This window comes from Strix aluco, chromosome 18 (genome assembly GCF_031877795.1).
Source record: "Strix aluco isolate bStrAlu1 chromosome 18, bStrAlu1.hap1, whole genome shotgun sequence".
Classification (NCBI taxonomy): domain Eukaryota; kingdom Metazoa; phylum Chordata; class Aves; order Strigiformes; family Strigidae; genus Strix; species Strix aluco.
The window spans coordinates 1,713,033-1,729,906 of record NC_133948.1 but is presented as its reverse complement, the minus strand read 5'-3'; the positions used below and the strand labels follow the sequence as shown (position 1 = coordinate 1,729,906).

The 16,874-nt window shown below is 58.4% G+C and overlaps 1 protein-coding gene across 1 annotated transcript; it reads right to left on the bottom strand.

The window, feature by feature from the left end:
- Nucleotides 1–7,908: 7,908 nt before the first annotated feature.
- On the bottom strand, nucleotides 7,909–16,605 carry LOC141931597 (uncharacterized). Its single transcript, XM_074843949.1, has 4 exons — nucleotides 16,456–16,605; nucleotides 15,621–15,937; nucleotides 14,383–14,456; nucleotides 7,909–9,334 (listed from the first exon to the last, which is right to left on the bottom strand). The coding sequence occupies exons 1-4, from the start codon at nucleotides 16,603–16,605 to the stop codon at nucleotides 8,685–8,687; spliced, it is 1,191 nt and encodes a 396-aa protein (XP_074700050.1). The 3' UTR covers nucleotides 7,909–8,684.
- Between the last annotated feature and the right edge of the window lie 269 nt (nucleotides 16,606–16,874).

Genomic DNA, 16,874 nt, shown 5'->3' with positions numbered 1-16,874 from the left:
CATGTCTAATTACAATTCCAATTTGCATCCAAGAACGGCTTTACACTAATCACAAGTCAGAAAGCCTGATAAATAATTCACCATTTTCTAATACAGTGTAATCAATGTGAATATCTGGAAGCGTGTTGACTCTATAACCGCTTAAATGTGTCTGTAGTTTCTCCTGGTTAGCACAAAGAAATGCCAAATTCACTGCGAAGAAACTTCGCTTCAAAACAACCTGTCTGGGGCTGATCCTCATTAGCTGCTTTCCTCGAGAACAGCCTCGCAGTCACCGTACGGCTGCTGGAGGAGCACGGCGGCAAAGACCGGCATAAAAATCTTGATGGGCTGGTTTAAATCGGAATTAAAATTAGGGATTTAAATAGACTAACTCTTTGGGCCTTGTGTTGCTGGGCTGGGCTCGGGGGCGGTTGCGGGGGACCATAGCGGGGCAGGGTGCTGCCTTCCCCGTGCCGCAGGGCCCAGAGCTGCCCAGCTGGAGCCAGCCTGGCTTCCTGAGAAGGGAGCGTGGATTTCCCATCCAGCTGCGAGCGTGGGAGCCCCTGCTCCCTCCTCTCTGTCCTCCTCCCACCCCAGCTCCCTCGGAGCCTTCCCAGGGGCCTCGCTGCAGCCACCGTGATCACCAGAGGGACGTTTGGCACGCTCCTCACCCCAACTTTTGCACGGAATCTCCTCTTTGGTTGCACAGACTTCCTCTAATCCTGCCGCTCCTTGAGCGTTGCCGGGGGGGACGTGGGGGACCCCATCCCTGCAGCTGCTCCCCCAGGACTCCGCTGCCCCGCAGGGACACGACGGGTGCAGAAAGAGGCTCAGCCCCCTCTCTCCCTGCAGTTTGCTGTTTCGGGAGCAAAATTGAAGCACAAATGAAGCTCAGAAAGCACCGTTCTCCCCACGGGGTCATCCCCTCCTCTCCCCCAGCCACCCCACGAGCGCCGGCGTGCTTTTCCAGTTGCGCTGCCCCGTCTGCTCTCTCCGCTCTCATTTTACGGATGTGCAGTGGAGCAGCGATTGCCGCTGAAGGATTAGCCTGGTAATTTGGCTAATTTTTCTTGAGCTTCATTTTTCACATTATGAGCTTTGCAGAAAGACTAACGATCCTGGGTTTGCCTCTAATAGCCAGCGCGGGCACAGGGAGGGGAAGCTGCGCTCCAGCCTTTCACAAAAAAAAAAAAAAAAAAATATGCATTGTGGCAGCAGGGAGCACGCTGGCCAGGCTGGTGTGGGCGGCCTGGCTGGGGAAGACGGTGGGGGGGACTTTCCTCTGTTGGGGGACGGAAAGCACTTTGTATAAAAAAACCTTTCCAAAATCTTCCTTTTCCTTCACTGCCCGCAGCTGCTGGCAGTGCACGGGGCTGCGTCGCTGCCGTGGGGGCCGCAGCACCGGGGTGTCTCACACCACCCCGGGAGAGTTCCTGTCCCCCCCGACCCGGGGGGTCTCCCCAAGACCTGAGACCATGCCGCTTGCTGCCTGTCGGGCACGGTGGGTGCTGCCTATCCGCTGCCAGGCACAGATGGTATTATTTTTTTTAAAAATCCATGTCAGCAGAGGCTTCTTTCTGCTCCGGTGAATAGATGCTGAAGAGGCAGTGACATTATTTGAGATAACGGAGAGAACAGAAAAAGGGTCAGTGAGAGAGAGGAAATGTCAGCGCACAGTCATGGAGGGGGCAGGGGGGGCTGCTGGGGACCCTTGGGCCTCCCCGCTGCTCCTGGGGTCCCTCCTGGGCACATTTGGGGGGAGAGTGGGGTCAGGGGACCCCCCAGCACTGCTGGTAGGGCGCTGCGCTGTGTGCTGTGTGCTCGGCTCTGCACAGGGCCCCCAGAGGGCTCGGGGCAGCTGGGGGTCCCCCCTTGGGGCTGGGGGTGCCTCAGCTAGGTGCTGGGTGAGCCAAGACCCCCCTTCCAGTGCCATTTTAAGGACTATTTGGAGATTTTGCATCTGCTGCTGCAGAAGGGCTCCCCGTGCCCTCTGCCGCCCCGGCACTGGGGATTTCCAGGCTCCCTCCTTCCCGGGGTCTGCCCAGCTGCACCCCGGCCCGGCGAGCGCCCGCGGGGAGCCCGTCCCCCCTGTCTCTCCCTTCCCTCTCCCCTCCCGGCACGCTGAAGGTTTTGAAAGTTAAGTATTACCGTCTGCTTTGTTGTTGCCTAACTACGACAGACAAATTGAGAACTAGTTGTCAAAATGTCAGTGCACAACAAATCAACATTCAAAATGAGTCTCAGCGCTATGTGGTGTATAATTAAAAAAAAATCCTTTTTAGAAATTTCAGCAAGCGTTGGCTCCGCTTTATATTTGTCTGTGTGATTAATAAAGGCAGCTAATTTTCAGACTTTAAAAACAGCTAGAAAATAGCTCCTAATTACATATTAGGTTCCAAGCGGCCCCCGCTGAGCGAGGCTGGTATTGGTGGGCCAGAGAATTTGGCAGGGGCTTAATTACATTCTGAGCATCATCTAATTTTAGTTAAATGTAATGTAATCAGCAGCAGATGTCTGAAATAAAATATGAATTATGAATATGATGAAATTTCATTCTTGAATAAAAAAGTAATTTGCTATTTAGTTCATTAAAGTCGCAGAGGTTTATTAGGGAGCAGGTATATGGTGCGGCTGGGTTGTACTAAAATGATATTTCAGAGAGAGTAGGAAATTGCATTAAAGGTGCTAAAATATTCCGCCAGGACGGTGTGCCAGTGGGGAATTAACATTTACAAAAATAACGGAGCCTCTGGGCTGCCGCCAGCCCCCGGCGCCGGCAGTTGGCTCCGGAGCTTCTCATTTACGCGAGGTGACGTCCCGCACCCCGGGATGGTCCCTGGGAGCCGCCTCCGCCGTCCTGCCCCCGGCACCCCGGGGTGCCTCAGGGCTCGCCAGGCTGATGAGCTCAGCCATCTCCCCCGTTGTTTGGTGGGGATGAGAGTCCCCAACACGTCCCCCTGCCACACGAGCGCCGGGCCCTCCAGACGGGCTCCCTACGCCTTTTTTTTTTCCAGCTTGGCCAGGAGAGCGAAGCATCAATTTGCCCGTCGGCTCCGGGGCCGTGGCGGATCCCCGTGGGATGCTGTCGCCTGGACATCTCTCCCTGCAGCATCCTCTGCGGTTTCAGCTCTGAAGTTTAAATTGCTTTTCTCTATTCCTCAGTGGCCCGGACTGACAGATAAGCATCTTCTGGAAAGAGAGAAAGATGGCGTGTTCATTATTTCCTCGGATTACAGATGCTGTCATTTTAATCCCTCCTGGATGCCGTCAGAAAGGCTGCGCCAGGGCGCTGGTTTAGAGCCCTGCCCGCTTCCTGCATGTGCTCCCCCACGAAATCCCCGCGGCCGGTTCCTCCTGCAGGCAGCAGGCGAGCGCGGGGGAAAGCCCAGCTCAGTGCAGCGTCCCCGTAGCATCCGCGGCTGCCAGGTCCCGGCGTGCCCGGCTCGGGTAACGATGCTCCTCAGTGAGCACCGGGGCCAACGCGGGCGCTTGTGGTGGAGCCGGGCCGCTGGGCTCACTCGCGTGGGTTAGCAGTCCTCCCTCTTCTATTCATCAAGGGCATGACAGCTAAAATTCATTTGAAGATGAAGAAAGTGCCGGCTAATCCTTTCTGTGAGACAGTGATAGACTAGCGGCTCGGGAAGAATTGCACAGCAGTAATGAAATTAGGCTAAAACTGCTGGCGGATAGCAGATAATTGCCCTTGTCTGTCACGAGGAATAACATCTCCCAAATCCAACATAATGATTGTTAAAGTTGCAGGAATTTATTTTATTTTATTTATTTTATGGGTTTGGCTTTGGCTTTCCAAAGGACTTTACCGGAAAAAAAAAAAAAAAAAAAAAAAGAGCGGGAGCTGCGTGCTCACCTCCCGCCTTCCTCAGGCGCTTCCGCCGCCACAGCTCGTTAGCCTTAACGAAGCAGGCGCACACACACCATCGCCGTGACGCCAAGGACGCCCCAACACGGGACCCTGCTGGGGGGCTGTCCCCGGGGAGCAGGAGGTGACCCAGCCAGCACCACAGCTTCGCGGGTGAGGGGAGCCGGTGGCGGTGCTGCCGATGGTCCAACTGACAGGACCGAGTGCTTTTAGCAGGGGGGGATCCCCCAAGAAGGGTCCCCAACATGCAGGGGTCCCACCTGGCCCTGCCTGCCTGGGTGGTGCCGGTGCCGGGGTGGCCCCGCACACCCCAGCACCGCGTCAGGGCTGACCACCAGCCATTTATTTTGTAATTTATGGGGGGCGGCAGGCAGCCCAGCGCGGGTGAGTGAGTGCACTGGCCGGCAACTGCGATGTTTTATACGCGAGGGCTGGCACGGGTAATTTACTGCGGCCGGCAATAACATATTTCACTTTCCGTCTCCCAGATGAAGATTACTTGTGTTTGAAAGTGCCTGAACACACACTCAATTCTGCTTAAACACTCGCAGCCAGCCGAGCGCGGATTGTCCCAGCGGCACGGCCGGCCCAGCCCTGCGCCAGGGTGGCACGGGGATGACAACAGGGACAGGGATGGGGACAGGCTGGCCTGGAGCCCGGGCACCCATTGGAGATGCCCACAGCACTGGGGAAACCCACCCACAAGCACCCGGCGTGGCGCCTGGAAATATTCAACGCACCTTCCCTGACATTTAATCCGGCCGGCGAGGAGCTCCGTGGCATTTCTGAGAGGGGCTCCGGAAAGGTCAGGGGGTGGAAAAGCTTGGCAGGGTCAGTGCTCCTGCCTCACCCCACGGCTCCTCCTGACCCCCCCCAGGCAGCTGCAGCATCAGCCAAATATCGGCTGCCAGTGGCCGACGCCGGTGTGCGGGGAAGCGCCATGTGCTGTCTGGGGGATGCCTGAGCCACGTCTGCACCCCCAAAAACACCCCTCGGAGGGCAGGAGCGGGGAGCTCCTGTGCCTGGTGCCACGAGGGCAGAGCCGGGTGGCAGCTTGGCAAGTGCTGGAGGAAATGTGAAGTGCCCTGTCCCTGATGCTGCAATTAGGAGCAGCCCTGATGGTCTCTCTCCATTTTGTTTTTTTTGAATTAACAGGACTAACATCCAGCTGGGCACGGAGGATGAGGGACATCCTCCTGCGTGGGGGATGTTTCGATGCAAAGTCCAAAAGAGCGACGCTCCCTCTGTGGGCATTTTAAAACCTGGCTGCACTCTCTCCTCCTGAGGTCGGCTTGCTCCATCACCTCCTCCCCTCGTGGTGTGCACATCTGCCACCAAAACGTGGGGTTTCCACAGCTCCCCGGCCAGGGAGAGGTGTCCTGTGCCCCGAAATAGCGAGGAGGAGCCGGTGTTCACTTCAGCCTCCAAGAGCAAAACTTGGTAGTGATGCTGACACCAAGGGGTGACCCCATCCAGCTCCCGCTGCCTTTACTGACAGCCCCAGGTGGGCTCCGGCTGCAGGCAGAGCCGAGGTGTCGATGTGTGACCCCCAAAGCTGCGCTGGCCCTGCTGAGCACCCCTGGACCCCATGGAGGAGGTGCTGGGCCCGGGGCTGCGGTGCTCTGCACACCAGCCCGGGAGCTGCCACTGCTCCTGCCAGCTCCGGCGCGTCTCTCCGGCGCTCCCCGGCGCGGTGCTGCCGTTAATGGATGCTCATGTGTCACCCGGCCCATTTGTCTTCATTTGGTGCCAGCCAGCAGCATGCAGGGACGTAGCCAGGGCCGGGCACACAGCCCTGCCACTTGCCAGCCCCGCTCTCGGCACAGCTCAGCGCACCAGGATGCTGGTGCTGGCGTGGCTGGTACAACCAAAACCAACTGTCGATGCCTGGCCCGTTCCCACGTGCACATCCCAGGGAGCACCTCCAGTCGCTTTGCAGGTGGGGGGCTGCCAGCCGGAGACCCCGGCAGGGCCGGGGAGACCCGTAGGTGAACCCCAACATCTCTGTGCAGCGGTGCCTGCTGAGCTGGCGTCTCGGTGTCCCATGTCGGCACCGGTCAGATTTTGGTCTGGGTCTGAGGTCGTGGGGTTAAATGGGAGCTGGGCGTGGATTTGGGGGCACGGCAAGGCTGGGGGGGGACAGGCTGGCCCAGAGCCTCCTGTCAGCTCTCTGTGGTCACCCGTGGGCACCCATGGCCACCCATCACCCTCCCACGGTGGCTGTGCCCGAGGGGGACCGCGACGCTGCCGCCGTGTCCTGCCAGATTCCAGGATGGAACCTCTCCACTGGAGCTGCTGGTGGGTAATTTCTGATTAAGGATTACTGTACCATCGGCTTCAGTTTGATTGCAGATGTTTTTAATTATATCGTATAAGATCGTATTATGTAATTGCATTTATCTGATTGAAGCCTTAATTGTAGGATTTCATAATGGTATGACTGGGTAAATATACCATTGCGTCTGTTGTCCCCCAATGAAAATTAGGTGCTTCATGTCTTTATTGCATTATCCTGGAGAGGAGTTTAAATTGGGAAGAAAGAAATTAGGAGGGAGAGAAGGAAGGAAAGACAAGTTTGTCCTCCCAGTCCCGGCGAGCGTGGTCCCCTTCCCGGCGTGGGGACACGTGGGATGGGCTCTGGCACCCCGGCTCTGCGTGATTCCCTCTGCAGGGACGGGGGGAAGGTGGTGCCGAGGGGTGCTGGGGCTGGAGGGTGCTGGGGCAGCCGGGAGCACCCTCACGGTCCCCATGGAGCCGCTGGCTGCAGCCCCGCTGCTGCCTTCCAGCTGCTTTTAAAATAATCTTCTTTTTAAAGGGTGGAAAGATGCACTTATGCAAAATTAATATTTCCATTAATAACGGCGCGTGGCAAAATAATTGGAAAGCCCTCCACCTTAATTGCGGGCCGCAGGATTCCCGAGGAAAGCGCTAACGAAGGGCTTTGGAGGGGCTCGTTAGTGCGGTGAGGGGGGAGGCTGAGGGCTCTGAGCCCCGGCGCGCTCGGTGCACCTCCCGCCGTTTGCGGGGGTCCCGCATCTTTGCGCCTCCCCGCAGGAATTAAGGGAGGTTCAGGTTTTTGTTGGAGCCTTTTTTTCCAGCCGTAATCCGCAACGTGTGGTTCACACGGAGCCTCCTGGCTAATGGGTTTAGGATTACGGGAATATGCACAAATCCAGCGTCTCGCTGTCACTCCGCTCGGCGCGGTAAGGTGATTTCGTTAGGATTTAGGTTTAGAGAAAAGTCTCTTCTCTCTCTCTCCTTAATATTATTTTTATTCAATTACATCAGCAATTCATGAAACTTCAAAGACGTTTCATCAGCGCAACCCAAATGCCGCCGGATCGCGCGCTTGAAAGGGAAAGAGAAAGAAAACATAAGCTGCTGCTTTAATGGAATTACTGAAAGGGGCTTTTTAATTAAAAACAAAGGTTGGGGATGAGGTCTATCCATAATTTAGTGCTGCTGGATGTAATATCTGCTGGTGGTTTAATTTTAATAAATGTATGTATTATTAACGGTGCGATCTATATTTTCCAAGCCAGAGGAAGGCCCGGCTGTCCCCACAGGTACGACTGGTGACAGTTGTGCCACCAGGCTGGGCAAGGGGACACACTCAGTGGCCGCGGGGCAGGGGACGGCGACGGGGATGCTCCTGGTGACCCCCCCGGTGCCGCACCGGGCGCTGGAGCCGTCGCAGCCCTAACAGCTTAATTACCAGCTAGCACCGGCATGGATTATTTAGCGTGACTCCATCCCCTCTTTTTGATGATTTCCTCTTAATTAGCCTTTATTAATGAGATGTGACCTCGTCCGGCATGCTGGTTCCTTGCCACCATCTGCCAGGAGGATCCTGTCCCGCCCCGGCATGGGACAGGGGTGTCCCCAAGGCCAAGTTCAACCAGGCAGTGACTGGGGTGGGGAGACACGATGGCATGCAGCTGCCTGCGTGCTGCTCTCATGGGGACGGCCCCGGGGGGGTCCCCATCACTGCGCCCCCTCCGGTGGGGTGGCACCCAACCCCCCCGCCAACCCCTCTGCCAGGCGACGCGTGCTAATAAAAACAAATTAACTTGTATAAGCATTAATTTTCCAGCATCCATCCATCCCGGCCTCATTACGACGGCGATCCCAGGAGCCGGGGGTTTGGGCGTGTTGTAATGAGGCGCATGCGGTAGTAAAAGTCCTTCTAATAGGATTTATTTACTGTAATTGTGATTCGAGGCACAGTGCCATCGCCCGGCGAGCCGGCGGGGCTGGGGAGGGGAAGGGGCATCGCCACCGCTCTGCAGTGAGGCTGGAAAACTGCCACAGCCAACAAGGAGAGGGGGGAAAAGGGTCCCAGGGGGATCTGGGGGGGTTCAGGGGGCTCCAAGGGTCCCACCAGACCCTGGGTGAGGGGCAGGGGCTGTCCCTGCAGAGCCCCCCCGTCCCTCGTTCCAGCAGAGGTTTCTCAGAGGACAGACACCGGCCCGGTGCTGCCAAACTGAACAAGAGCCCAAATGGGTTGATTTTTTTCCCCCAAAATCTGGGAGGGTGCTGCAAGGAGGGATGGGGGGTGGAGGGAGCGCGGCACTAACAAGGTGCTGATCAACTTCCCCACAAAACTAAATATTGGGGCGCAACAGCCACTGGCTGAGCCCCATTAAACCTCCCCAGCCCAGTGGGGGGGATTTGCAGGAAGCCGTGACCCCCTCAGCCCCCCCCCCACCCCCCCACCGCCGCAGATTCATTGGTGGGGGGGGGAGCGTCTCACCTGTGATTTCATTAAGGGAGAGGTGAAAGGGGAGAAATACAATTCAAATGAGATAATTAAAAACTCAGATTAGCAATTACAGGCGTCGCCGTGTGCTGCCAGCGGCCCCGTGACGGTGGCCATCAGTGGGGAATGCTTGGTGGGGACCCCCTGAGGCTCGTGGGGGGTGCTCCAGCGCGTGCCCCTTCCCTGAGCATCCCGCCGGGAGCTGCCGGGGGTGCTGTGCTGCCCTGAATTGGGGTTTTGGGGTTTGGGGTTTCCCACACGTGGCTCAGCTCTGTCCAGAGCCGGGGCAGCTCGGTGAGTTGGGAGGCAAGAGGGGTGCTCGGGCAGTGCCGAGGCCTCGCGGTTTGGCCGCCCGGCACATGCCGGGGAGCGAATCCCAGACCCCACCAGCACCGATCCCGCTGCCGGCACCCGTGGCCCGGGCACGTGTAACGCGCTTCTGCTGTCGGAGGTTCCCAAACCCGAGGGGGAGCGGAGCCCGGGGAGCTTTTCTCTCACTCCAGCTTCATGATTGTTGCTAAGGAAACCTCTTCCCGGGATCTCGCCTGGAACATGTCGGCCTCGGTGGGGCCGCACATCCATCTCACCGAAACTGTCCTCAAAGCCGGAGCCGACGCAGACAAAGGCCGGGATGGAGGCAGGAGGCTGCGCGGGGCCACCGGCACGGCCACAGCACCGTGGGCCGGCTTTGAACCGCGGCCGGGCGCCGGCGGCTGGGCAGGGGTGCACCGGAGAGAAAAGTTGACAGGGTTCATGATACAAGAAGAATAAATAAAAAATAAAAATAAGAATAGCAATAAGAGTCAAAATCAAAATCAAATCCAAAATAAATAAACCTAAATCTAGATATAAACATAAATCTAAATCTAAATCTAAACCTAAACCTAAATCTAAACCTAAATCTAAATCCAAATATAAATATAAATAAATATATATATATAAATAAATATATAAATATAAATAAATATATAAATATAAATATAAATATAAATATAAATAATATAAATATAAATAAGAATCCCCTAAGCACCCCAGCTCCAGGTACCAGCAGTTTGCAGCCGTGTCCTCCGGCGCGTGGCTCTGCGGGCTGGCACAGCAGCGGGGGTGAGCGTGGCCACTGTGCTGGCCAGGGTGGCTCGTCCCGCTCTCATTTCACCCCATTGTTAATTCTGGTCCCCGGCTTACGGAGGCGGGTGATGCTCACGGCCATGGGGCGAGCGCAGGGGCTCAGCCCCGGCTCCTCATCCCCCCCGCGCCCGGCTAATGCTTCCCACTGCAGCGAGACGAGTTCCCATCGTTAGGAATGGGCGACCCGCGCATTGATTTGTAGCTTCCTTTTGATGCAGCAAGAATTTATTCCTCGGGAAAGCTCTTTCTATGGCCGTCAAGGGATTATTGATGGCGTTGAACTCCTTGCTGCCCTCTGAATTGCAACCGTCCCCCCCTGGTGTGGTGCCCGCGGGACGGTGCGGGGGAACCGGGGCACCCCGCTTTCAGCACGGCGATGTAGCCGGGCTCGCCTCCGTGTAATGAAATTGGCTGCTGAGGTTTGGGAAAAATATTCACAGGGCTGGGATGGCTGTTGTGCAAACCATCGGTGACGCAGGGGGCCCAGCACCCGCCAAACCGGTGCCATGCCGTCACCGACGCGAGCTCGCGGCACACACGGCTCCGGCTCTTGTCGTGCAGCCAGTTGCTCCCGCGCACGTCCCGCACATCTCTGCCAGACCCCCAGGGGCCGGGAGCAGCGTTTGAGCACGACTTCCAGGTGGGACCCCCCGGGAACCACTTCGCTGGGGATGTGCCCGGCCCCCGGCGGGGTCCCCTCTCCCCTCCTGCCCCCCGGCTGTGCGACTGGCGGCAGCAGCGCCGCATCCTCCAAAACCTCACGCTGCCGAGGGGCCTTTTGTCTCGCCCTTGCCAAGCCACTATCTCCTCTTCTCCTCCTCTCTATTTTCCCCCTGCATTCCTCATTAAAGAAGACTACAGATTTCCCAGCCTGTCTCCTGGTTTTATATTGAAAAGGCTAAATGATATGCTGACACCTTAATTATACCCCATTGTCACAATGTAGCATGGAAGTGGTGTGAGTGATATGAGAAGAAAGGGCTGCAGCGTGCGTGGCAGCTCCTTTGATTCGCGGTGGCAGGTTGGGAACGACACAAACGGGGGCTTGCGCCAGCATCACCCCCGTGCGTGGCATCCGCAGCCCGACCGTCCCTGGCACGCCAAGCCCTGCCGCCGGCCTGCGGCGTCGATCGCTCTCTGAGGATGGGTGGATCCGGGGGACAGGGAGGGTGAGGGCTGGTGACACCGCATGGGGACCCTTCCAAGGCTAAATGATGTGACCAAGGCCAGGCAGCGTGGGTGGCTCCAGCCCTCCCAGTCACTTTGCGTGTCCCCACTCCGTCACTCACCCCGGGCTGCTCCGCGGGTCAAGGGCATGGGAGGTTCCGGGCCACGGCTGCCGGGAGCAGTGAGGGTCCCTCTTTTGCAGAGACCCCAGCCAGGTAGAAATGTGCCAGTTAAGGACTCGCTCCTGATTAGCAGGAGCTGGAGGAATTTATTGTGCCGGGAGACCGTCACCCTCCGCTACATGCTGTTTTTAAAATTAATGTCATCTGGGCCGTGGCAGCACCGGCACCCGCGGCTGGTGGCTCTGTGCCTGGTGCCAGCTCCCAGTGTCACCAAGGAGCTGGCAGGCGGGGGCACACCGTGCCCGGCTAAAAGTACCCCCCCTCTTCCCTCCAGGTGGGAGATGTTTAAATATCTCCAGCGTTTATTGTCACCACTGGCTCTCCAGCTCACCGTGGCCTTGCCTTTGCCTTCTCAGTGGCCCCGTGTGTTGTCTCGGGGGTATTGGGGTCCCTGAGGCAGGGTCAGGGTGCAAGGTCAGGGTGCAGGTGGGGTCTGGCCGTGCCTCAGGGCAGGGGCCAACCTGTGTGAGCCCCCCCCCAGCTCTGTGGGACCCCGGAGGAGCAGCCTCCTGTCCTGGAGGTGCCCTGGCTGTACCCTGGGGGCTCACACTTCAACAGTGGGAGGGTGCCAAGTGACATCCCTGTCCCCTGGGAGCCCTCCCACCCCCCTTTCTCTGCCGTGAGTGGGGGGACAGACATGGCTGCCTGCAGCACCCACGGTCAGGGCCGTGCTTCTCCCATCTCCTCCTCCCTGCGCTGTTGCTCCTCGTCAGAAATTTATGCTCCCGTTCAGAGGTGAGGCGAGGGGGGGACACCAGCCCCCCCAAATACTCTCCTTGCCACCCAGCAAATCCAGCGGGCGCGGGTACACGGGGCCAGGACAGCCCGGTGTCGCAGTGAGAGCACCCGGCACGGGCGAGGACGGCGGCAGCGGTGGCACGTGGGCAACCATGGTGGCAGACAGCTGGTCCCCTGTCCCATCCTGCGTCCGCTGAGGCTGGGAGAGAGGAGAGGGAACAGCCACGAAGTATTTTCCATTAACAAAATGTTACCTTTTAAAATGACATGATGTGGGAACGAGACATCAAACAGCCAGACGGATTGCCCGACTGAGAGGCACTTTTCCATATGCATTCAGCAAATGCATTTGTTTTTGAAAATGAAGTCCCGGGGGAGCGCAGGCGCGGAGCGGGGAACTTGTTCAAACAATTGTAAATGCCTTTGTACGATAAACAGCGGCGGCGGCACCGCGGAGCCGCTCGCTCTGACAGGGCAGTGGCTCCGAGCCCACGGGCGACACGCAGCAGCGGCTTCCCCGGCGTGCCCTGTGTCCCAGCGCTGTGTCCCTGCTCCCTGCCCCATGTCCCTGCTTCGTGTCCCTACTCCGAGTCCCTGTCCTGTGTCCCTGCTCCTTGTCCCAGCTCCCTGGCCTGGTCTGTGTCCCTGCCCCACTTCCCAGCTCCGTGTGCTTGTCCTGTGTCGCAGTGCCCTGCCCCAACCCTGTGCCCCAGCTGCATGGCCCTGCCCCATGTCTCGGCTCTGTGTCCTGGTCCTGTGTCCCTGTCTTGTGTCACTGTCCCATGTCCCTGTCCCATGTCCCAGCCCTGTGTCCTGGGCCCATGTCCCTGTCCCATGTTCCTGTCCCATGTCCCTGTCCGGTGTCCCTGCCCCACATCCCTGTCCTATGTCCTGCCCCATGTCCCTGTCCCATGTCCCTGTCTCGTGTCCCTGCCCCGTGTCCCTCTCCTGTGTCCTGGTCCCAAGTTCCTGTCCCGTGTCCCAGCCCTGCAGACGTTGGTGGCTCAAGCCAGTTACTGCAGAGCAAAGGGGTGTGATGGGTCCCAGCTCAGCGTGCCGTGCTGGCCGTGCTGTGCCATGCTGGCCTGTGCCATGCCGTGCCATGCCGAGCCCTGCCACAGTCACCCGGCCTTCCAGGGCAGTGGGTGCAGACTGGGGGAACTTCAGGTGGGGACAGACTGGAGCCATGGCTCCAAAGGAGCCAGGAGCCAATTTACATGCAAATGTCCTTATTAATCAAGGACAAGAGGAGGAATGAGCAGAAAACACCAAATACAAGGGCAGAGCGTTTTTTTACACCGGATGCTTTTCAAAGTTGCTAATGAGGCATCAGCAGCTCTTTTCATAGCCAGATTATTTGCTGTCTGGATTCTCCAGCGATCCCGTCTCCTCCCAGGGCTGGGGCTGGGGCTCCCTCCACTTCCCAGCATCTTCCAGTCCTTCCCAGAACCTCCCAGCCCTTTCCAGCATCTCCCAGCCTGGCCGGGCACCTGGTCCCAGCCTGTCCCCAGCCACAGCCTGACTGAAACACCAGTGACAGGAGGAAAACCAGAGCAGGGACATAATGATGAAGCAACCAGTCGGCAGCGCTTTGCTGCGGCGCGTGAGGACGTGATCCCACTCGCTGTGGCCTGCCCCAGGGTCACTGTCCCCATGCTGTGTCCCCAGGGCTCGGCCGGGACATGCCCGCATGGAGGGATGTGCCCCGCGTCTCCATCACTCTTGCAAGATCGCTTCATCTTCTCCCAGAGAGCCCAGAAACCCTCCAGAAATGGTTTAACCACTCAGAAAGACGCTGTCTTCATCTCCTGTGCATTTATCCTTGTGTCCCCACACTGCCCAGGGCAGGATGGGGACCCTGGGGGGGACGTGGGGCTCAGCCACCTCCGGTCCCGCTCCGGCCACACCGCTCCCGGGGCTTTTCCCACTCCCCAGCAGCCCCAACCCACTCCCACTGTGTTTATTCCCACACGGGGCTTTGTCTACTGCCCTTAATCTGATTTTGTGCCGTTCAGCGCAGGAACACCGCCCTGCAAAGGGGAGTCTGGGGAGAGCGGGGCGGGGGGAGAGAGCCGGGGGGGGGCTCAAGGGGGGTCTCAGAGGCCCCGCTGCAGCACCTGTGATGGGAAAACATCGGTGGGTGCTTTGAGAAGGACCCCTGGGGCCGTTTTCCCAATCTGGTTGAGTTTCTTGGTTTCCACCCTGTGATGGAGGAGCTGGGAAACTGAGAAGTGAACTGGGGTTGCAGGGCCCCTGTGTTCCCTGAGCCGTCCCTGCGGTCCCCACAGCCCACCCATGTCCCACTGAGGGACCCCCAGAAGCACATCCCTGGTGGGTGACAACGCTCCTGGCCCCGGGCGGGGATCTGCCACCTGTGAAGGCAAAATGGACGTTGGCACCCAGCACCAGGGGCTGGGATGAGTCCCTTGATCTACCTGACCCAGGGCAGTGGGGCTGGGGACACCCGGGGCAGCGGGATGCTCAGGGACATCGAGGATGGTGGGATGCTCGGGGACATCAAGGGCACCTGAGGCCAGAGCACTCACCTGGCAAGTGCAGGACAATTATCCCTGTCCCGCTGAGCCAGTCCCATCCTCGGGTGCCCCAGCAAACCTGGGAGCTGGGATTTCACCGCTGAAAAGCTGGGCCTGCTTCACGTCCATCAGCGGCTGCTCTCCCTGCCCAGCCTGCTGCAAGGCAGAGCCAGAATTAAAAAATACTAATAAAACACAAAAGTAGTCAAAATAAAATAGACTTGTTACAATGAAACCAACCTGAATAAACAAACACTGCCATGATTCAATTAATGAAGCAGTTAAGCATATAATATTGTTAAGCAAAGCAAAACAGCCTTTTGATGTGTTAATCATACTTGTGCCTGGCAAAAATCCTTGAAAGCAAAGAAATCTGGGCCCCCAGTTTGTGGGGGAGGCGGCGACATAGGGGGGGCCACTGGCAGGCACAGGGAGCGGGGTGAGGGTCCCCGGCATTGCCCCACGGCCGGGCGGTGGGATGGGGACGGAGCGGGGTGGGAAGGGGCCGGCGGGGACCCGCGTGCCGCCGCTCACCTTTGCATGGCAAACACGTCCCTGATTTTATTTCACTTTCATTTAACCAAGGCAATTTCTAAGTAGCCCTGGGTCTGCGGCTGGCAGCGCCGGCTGCAGCCGTTTCTCTTGAATTTTATACAAAATGTTCTCCCAGTGGGAAAGAACCAATATCGGAGATCTCGAGCAAAACCTGCCCCTGGCTTCAGCCACGAAAATAAAATAAAATGGGAGGCGTGCAGAGCAGCGGCGGGTGAGGGCCCTGAGATCGGCTGCAGGCTGGAGCGTCGGGAGGACATTTCAGCCTCCGTGGGGGCGAGCACAGAGCGGGCAGCCCCCTGGGGCATTCCCACCTATTCCTTCTCAATCCCATCAGGAATCTCAGCCCTGAGAGCCGAGGAGAAGGGTGGTGACATGGAGGGGCTGCACGGAGGACAGGGACTGTCCCTCTCCCCAGGGCTCAGCCCTGTAGCAGCCACCAGAGAAGCCACTGCTTTTCCTCTGTGGGCGCAGCGGTGAGGAGGGCTGAACCCCCTTATTTATCTCCCCTGGAAATGTGATTTATTTACACCTCTCCAGCCGGATCTGAGCCCCAGCACCCACCACCCCGCAGGAAGAGCTGGCAGCACCCACGGTCTCCGCAGCACCCACGGGGACAGCACCAGGGTCCCCAGCCCTGACCCCAGGGACAAGCAGTGCCCAGTGAGGTCCTGGGGCTGGCAGTGTCCCCCAGGCACCCCACGGCACGATGTGGCTGCCGGCCCCTGGCGCACACCGCGGCCCCGCCGCAGATAGTGCCATAAATCATGGTGACACCTCCTCGGGGCAGGACGGGGGCGATGACAGGGACCATCCATCTGCGTGTCACCCGCGCTGAACTGCGGGGGCAGGAACGGGGGCGGCGCGGGGGGGGCATCCGTAGCAGCCCCTTCGCTGGCGGCACCGGCAGGTCGAGACCCTTGGGATGACGGGGTTGGGGTGGGTTTTCCCTCTGGAAGTGATGGGGAGCATCACCCCACGCTGGGGGCCAGATCCAGGCCTGGGAGGGACGGAGCTGCACAACAAGGCGCGGGGCTGACAAAATTGCCATCAGAGTCAATAGAAAGTTTATTCAAATCATCCCCACCGCAAATTGTCTCCAGAAAGCGGTTCTGGAGCACTTCACAGAAGCCAAAAGCGTGGGTTAACGGGGCTCAGATGGATCCCACAGGAATTGCAAATCCCTCCGAGGGGTCTGGTGGGTGCTGCTCAGCCGTCACGATGCCTTCCCGTCACCCTCCCAGCAGCAGAAATTGAATAATTGATGTAATTTGAATAACGCTAGGATTTTTAACGATACTGAAATGTGAAGATAAAAAGGGGTGTAGTCCAACGCCGATGCCAAACGGTTGTTACTGTGCACTTGGGGCAGGAGCGCTGCGAGGAGGGTGCCGGTGCCGGGCGTGCCGAGAGCCGCGTTGATGAGCGGGAGAGGGGAGGCAGCGCCGGAGCCAGAAATAACGCAACATCCCCTCCCGACTCAGCAGAGCACTGAGATGGGTGGGAATTATTTAAATGCAAAACCGTTATCACCCCAAATCGTATCCAGAGGGATCGATCGCTTTGCTCCGGCACTCCGGGCTCCTTGGCGGAGCTGCGCCGGCAGAGGGTCCCCAACCCCTCGGGTCCCGGGGCCACCGGGAGAGTCCCCCAGGCCCTGGCCGCCTGCTCCAGCCCTGGCATGGGGCTCCACCATGCCCCCGCCAACCCCTCTGCAGGTGAGCTGCTCCTCCGCAGTGGAGCAGAATGGTGTGGTTTGGGGGCGGGGGGTTCTTTTTTTGTTCTTTTTTTTTTTTTGCTTAAACCCAGCCACACATCTTGCTGACACCAAGGAGGAGGGGCACCCACCATGGCTGCTATCACACCCCCACAACACCCATCACACCTCCACGGCACCCACCACGCCACCATGGCACCCACAGCACCCACCAGACCGATTCTCCAGCCGCAGC

Bases quoted from the DNA above. Each gene is read 5' to 3' on its own strand.
- LOC141931597 (XM_074843949.1), bottom strand. From the start codon at position 16,605: ATGCCAGGGCTGGAGCAGGCGGCCAGGGCCTGGGGGACTCTCCCGGTG. The intron at 15,938-16,455 runs GTGATAACGGTT...CTTGTTGTGCAG, and splicing joins CCCTCTGGATACGATTTGGG to CTCCGTCCCTCCCAGGCCTG. The intron at 14,457-15,620 runs GTGCCTGGGGGA...GTGAAATCCCAG, and splicing joins CAGCCACATCGTGCCGTGGG to CTCCCAGGTTTGCTGGGGCA.